General features: G+C 42.5%; 1 protein-coding gene across 1 annotated transcript in view; it reads left to right on the plus strand.

Moving 5' to 3' along the window:
• The first annotated feature begins 5616 nt into the window (after window positions 1–5616).
• The window catches only part of Cpe (carboxypeptidase E), a 139703-nt gene continuing 139081 nt past the window's right edge, over window positions 5617–6238 (plus strand). The window contains exon 1 of the mRNA XM_004848222.4: window positions 5617–6225. Coding sequence (XP_004848279.1) covers window positions 5919–6225 — 307 coding nt within the window. The 5' untranslated portion in view covers window positions 5617–5918. The remainder of the gene's footprint in view (window positions 6226–6238) is intronic.

The following is a 6238-nucleotide window of genomic DNA, read 5'->3' on the forward strand; positions in this document are numbered from 1 at the left end:
TTTGAGTTTGTCTACAGCACCTGCAACTTCCTAACTTGATTTGACCCTTCTGACTTACACTATTGTTAGATATGTGGTTCTGTGGAAGGATGAGAGCTGAGACTCCTTATTCTGCCATCACACTGACAACAATCTACTCTCTATGTTTTTGAGGTTCTTTATGTGTATTGTACCTGAACAGGGCAGATGCTTTATGGATGAGTTATCTATTGGTACATAAAAAGTTATCCCAAACTCACAGCTTGAACCAAATATTTATTATCCAACATTTTCTGTGTGTTAGGAAATTGGGAGCTGCATAGCTGGGTCAGTCCCAGTCTGCTGCAAGGTCTCTAAGGGGGTTCCATTAACTTCAGAGATGTTGATGTCAGAGATGGAGTCCTTTCTGGGCTCAGCTGGGGGCTGAAGATCTACTTCCAAATCTGTTCGTGTGGCTGATGGTTGCTGGGGCTCAGTTCTTCACTCTCGGACTGAGGATGGCAGCTGCTCTTGGGTTGTTTTCCAGAGAACTTGGTTCCTTGCTATGTGGGACTCTCCACAGCATGGAAGCCAGGCAGCCTCCCAAGGCCAAGTGATGGGTGGGGTAGGGGACAGGGGGAAGAGCAAACATGAGAGAGCAATTAAGATGGAAGCTGCAGTCTTTTTATAACACAATTTTGGAAGATATAACAACCCATCACTTCTGCTGTATTAGGTTCCTTAGAGTGATTAACTCTGTCATATAGAAAGGAATTAATCTCTGCCCACTGAATGGGAGGAGAATAAGGAATTTGTGTCCATTACCACACAGTGTAATGGTATGCTACTGCACACCTCTTCCTAATGCTGTGCACTTTGGTAGTTTGTAATCAGCCATGGTGGGGATATTTACACTATGTGAAGGCCCAACACTGTAGATGGAGCTTTTTGCCAGCAGAGTGGTGAGTGTTAAACATTTGCTGACAGGTGACTGGATGGATGTAGAGCTATGTGTTCAGAGAACTTTGGTGTCGATGGATTTTAAACAGGGCTTTGGAAGAAGAGAATAGAAGGTTATAGATCCAGGAAAAAATAGTCTCTAGACTTGATGATAATAGAAGTGAAGTAGAAAATGGAGATTTGGGGCCTTAAGTATGCCTATACTGTCCAGAAGTGACAGAAGAAACAGGCTGTGTCTCTTCCTTCTCATATATATGTGTGTGCAGATAATTTTAAATGGAGGTTGCATGGTGGATTTCACTACAGGTATAGCAGCACATAAAAGACTTATCATGGAAGCTTTTTAAACCAACAATCAAGATGGATAGCCATGTAATTGTCTATGAAGTAAAAGAAATACCGCATGCTCCAGTAAAATTGGCACAGCTGACTTATACGTAATGTTGCCCAGAAAGTCAAAGACCAAGTTTTGAATGGGTATATGTGATATGTCCAAGTTCCTTTGAACTTGGTATACATGGTACGAGCAGAAACATCCGAGGAGTACTACCACCCATCAGATCGGCAGGAAATTATTTCAAAAAGAAACTTCTAGAATCATAGCGTTCTATGGGAAGAGACCTTGAAAACATATCAGTCATTATTTCTCAAAATAGATTTGCCAATCTGCTTTTTTTTTGTTATTAAAAACCTAGAGTTTTATTAATACTTGAAATTCACCCCCAGAACCTGTAGTTTTTTTTTTAAGTTAATTTTATTGGTACATATGAAGTATACAATATAATGACATTCATCATTGGGAATTTGCACCTTTACATGATCTCTCTTGGTTCTTATTTTTCCCCCTTCCCCTGCCCTCCTTTCAACCCCTCCATCCCTCTCTACTTTACAAAGACTTTGTTTCCATTTTTTCATTTTCTCATATTACTTCCATTGCCTTCTTTTCTACCCCCTACCCCTCCCACTTTCCCTTCCCCTTTACCCCTTTTCTTCCTATTTCATATTATCTATTATACCTTTTAGATCTTATTTACACTTTCAGTTTCTCACACTAGAGAAACTATTCAGTATTTACACATGTGTGTCCTATTTATTTCCCTTAAGAGTATTGCCTCAATGTGCATCCATTTAGCTACAAATATCTCTAGTTTCTTGTTCTTTATGGCTGAGTAATACTTCATTTTGTAAAAAAACCACATTTTCTTTATCCAGTCTCCAGTTGATGGGCAATTGGGCTGCTTCCAAGTTTTAGCTATTACAAATTGTGCTGCTATGAACATGAGTGCACATATATCGCTGTCGTATGATTCTTTTAATTCTTTGGGGAAGATACCCAGCAGGGGAATAGCTGGATCAAATGGGACTTCCAGTCCTAGTTCTTTGAAGTATCTCCGTACTGATTTCCAGTGGTCGCACCAGTCTACAGTCCCACCAGCAGTGCAGCAGGGTTTCTCTTTCCCCACAGCCCCGCCAGCATTTGTTGTTAGTTGATTTCACGACAGCAGCCATGCTTTTTGGAGTGAGGTGGAATCTCAGCATGGTTTTTATTTGCATCTCTGGAATGACCAGTGATGTTGAACATTTTCTCATGTGTTTATTTGCTATTCCTACTTCTTTGAGAAATGTCTGTTCATTTCAGATGCCCATTTTTGGACTGGGTCTTTAAATTTGGGAGGTCTGATTTTTGTAAGTTCTGTATAGAGTCTAGATAGTAGACCTTTGTCTGAGGAACAGCAGGTGAAGATTTTTTCCCACACTGTGGGTTGTTTCGTCACACTGTTGGTGGTTTCTCTTGCTGTGCAGAAGCTTCTTAATAAGAAGAGATCCCACTTGTTGATTGTTTGTGCTAGTTCATGGGCCACTGAGGTTTTGTTCATAAAATCTTTTCCTACAGCGATGTCTTCAAGAGTTCTACCTAACTGCTGTTCCAGCCGGTTCAGCGTTTCTGTTTTAATATTTAGATTTTAGTTTACTTTTTTGATTTTAGCTTAGTTCATGGTGAGAGATATAGGTCTAGTTTTAATCTTTGACAAGTTGAAACCCAATTTTTCCAGCACCATTTATTAAATAGGCGATGTTTCCTCCAGTGAGGGTCTTTGTCTCCATTGTTGAAGATGAGGTGGCTGAGTGTGTCTGGAGTTGTTTCTGCATCTTCTAATCTGTTCCACTGGTCCTCAGGTCTGTTTCTTTGCCAGTACCATGTTGTTTTTATCACAGTAGCTTTGAAGTATAGTTTCAAGTTGGGGGTTCTGATCCCCCCTGCTATGTCTCTGTTACCTAGAATTGCTTTTGCTATTCTGGGTCTCTTCTTGTTCCAAATGAATTTTTGGATTGTTTTCTCCTGGTCTGTGAGGTATGGTGCTGGAATTTCAATTGGGATTGCATTGAATCTATATAGCAGTTTTGGAAGTATGGCCATTTTCAATATGTTGATTCCTCCTATCCAGGAGCAAAGGACGTCTTTCCATTTTCTGATATCGTCTTCAATCTCTCTTTTCAGAGTGCCATAGTTTTCAGAGAAGAGGTCTTCGATTTCTTTTGTTAGGTTGATTCCAAAATATTTCAATTTTTTGGATGCTATTGTGAAAGGTATTGTTTGCCCCATTTCTGTCTCAGTGAGTTTGTTGTTCATGTAAAGCTATTGATTTTTGAATGTTGACCTTGTATCCAGCTACTCTAATGAATTTGATTATTAAGTCTAGAAGACTTCTGGTGGAGTTCTTGGGGTCTTCTATATAGAGTATCATGTCATTTGCAAATAATGACAATTTGACTTCTTTGTTTCCTATCTTTATTCCTTTTATTTCTTTCTCTTGTTTAATTGCTGTGGCTAATATTTCCAAAACTATATTGAACAGGAGTGGTGATAGTGGACATCCTTGTCTTGCAGAACCTGTAGTTTTAATATCCAAATGATTCTATACACTCAAATGCCTGTAGTTTTAATATCCAAATGATTCTATACACTCAAATGTTAAAGGATGAATAATCTAACACAAACCTCTCATTTTATAGATTAGGGAAACAAAGATCTAAGATGTCAAGAGATTCCTTCAAGTGAGACCACATAGCTGGTACAACCTCACCTATTAAAACAAAGTAAAAAAAAAAAAACCCAAACAAACAAAAAACCCCAAAACCACAGCCCATAAAGCTGACGTTATGGAGAAAATAGAAAAGACAGTTTTTTTTTTTAAGTAACAGTTGAGGAGCAGCACAGGACTTCAATGAAAACATGTTTATGTGTGTAGTTACTAGTCAGTATGCCCCACCTAGCCACAAACTAGTGTGGTCACTTTAAATTGCTAACATGAAAATCTTAACCATCTACTTCTGAAGTTAGTGCTTTTAGCTATTCTAGTTTCTTTTTTCTAGATTTCCAAGGTTGTTCTTTTGGGGATTATTTTAGAAATATAATTATAACTCTGGTTTTAAACTTTTAGTCCGTGTAATCAAACACAGGCTGGTTGTAGTGGAAAATATAGTCCTTAGTTCTCCTTACACTGACAAAGAAAGTGGCTGGATCCAAATCAGTTCAACTAAGTGGCCCATTTATAATACCTCTATGAACTAACATCCCTCCCCCCCAAAAATGTATGGAAAATTTGTGTTGCTGTGGGAATGAGGACAGTCAGGCGGTTTGAAGCAGTCTCTGCAGTAACACCTTACCACCTATGTCTGTATATATATATTTTTGGGGGGAGGGTAACTGGGGTTTGAACTTAGGACCTTGAGCTTTTGAGGTAGGCGTGGCACCACTGAGTAATTCCTTGGCCCTGTGCATTTAGTTTTTTGATCCAATAAAATAATTTAAACACCTGGGTCCTTTTTCAGGTAATTTTTTTTCAGTGCAACACATCACTAGAGAAAGAGGAAGCTTAAGACAAATATCTAAAATGCAAAACCACTCATCTGGTGCCCTGTTTTCCTTCTTGGTTGCAATATCTAGTGGATTATTTATTTACTTAGATTTGTGCTGTTCTCAAATCCAAATGGCAATCTCTTTAGAGTAATATCTGCTCTAAATGTTGTTTCAGGACTATAAATGCTGGCTGATAGTTAAAGCTGTAAATTTTACATTTTTCTTACAATAAACATTGTGAAAGGAATGGAAATGCCATTTAACATAATCAGTTTTCCTTCTATAGCAAGATTTAATCTAAATGCCAAACTCAATCTAGAACACCAGTCTGGTTGTATTTTTAAACATTTTTACAGGGTGTTAGGGCGGGCACTGCCAAATGACAGTGGCTTATCTGCCCCACCCAGTCGAGGAATGTGCGTAAATACAACTAAAGACAACATCTGCAAATTGATAGAAAGCGTTTTTTCTCCTAAATCTCTCAGTCAAAGCACACAATATTCTGATTTCTAGCCAGACCTTGCTATAAATGAAACCTCAACCCTTGGGCTTTGTGTTTGGACTATTGGTACAAGGATGCATCAAGGAGAGAGGCCAAGTGGCTGCTAAGACTTCTTTTTTTCTGGAATGTGCTCTAACTCTTCATGCATCAAGATGGAAACCCTGGCCGGCTTGGAATAGATGTTACTTTAAAAGGCTCCAGTAGCAATCCAATTTTGGGTTTCTTTTTTTTTTTTTGCACACGCACTGTCATGGGTCACGGTCCTCCATGACAGCACCATCCCCGAGCCCAGCCCTTAACTGTCATCTCACCTGCGTCGCCCCACGTGCCATTGGCTTTGGCTTTGAGGAGGTCCTGGGTGCACAGATCCCGCCAGCAACCCCGCCCTCGGGCTGGGCTCGCGCCGCCCGGGCCCCTCTGCTCAGTGGTTTCTCCTGCAGCTCCCCTGGGCTCGGCGGCCAGTAGTGCAGCCCGCAGCCCGGCGCGTCGCCGCGCTCCTCTGGGTGGCCCCCGCGCGCGGGCGGACGCGTTTCCATTCGGCCGGGGAAGGTGAGGCGAGCGGAGTGGGCTGCGGAACTCGCCGCCCTCGCGCAGCGCCCACCAGCGGAACCGGGCCAGGGAGACAAAGAGGCGACGATGGCCGGGCCCAGAGGCCGGGCGCTGCTGGCGCTGTGCGCGGCGCTGGCCGCCGGCGGGTGGCTGCTGGGCGTCGGAGCGCAGGAGCCCGGGGAGTCCGCGGCGGGCATGCGAAGGCGCCGGCGGCTGCAGCAGGAGGACGGCATCTCCTTCGAGTACCACCGCTACCCGGAGCTGCGCGAGGCGCTGGTGTCCGTGTGGCTGCAGTGCACCGCCATCAGCCGCATCTACACGGTGGGGCGCAGCTTCGAGGGCCGCGAGCTGCTGGTCATCGAGCTGTCCGACAACCCCGGTGTCCATGAACCCGGTAAGGCGCAGCC

Source organism: Heterocephalus glaber, unplaced genomic scaffold (assembly GCF_053883595.1).
Source record: "Heterocephalus glaber isolate CG9 unplaced genomic scaffold, H.glaber_assembly_v1.0 deba00001461, whole genome shotgun sequence".
Lineage (NCBI taxonomy): Eukaryota > Metazoa > Chordata > Mammalia > Rodentia > Bathyergidae > Heterocephalus > Heterocephalus glaber.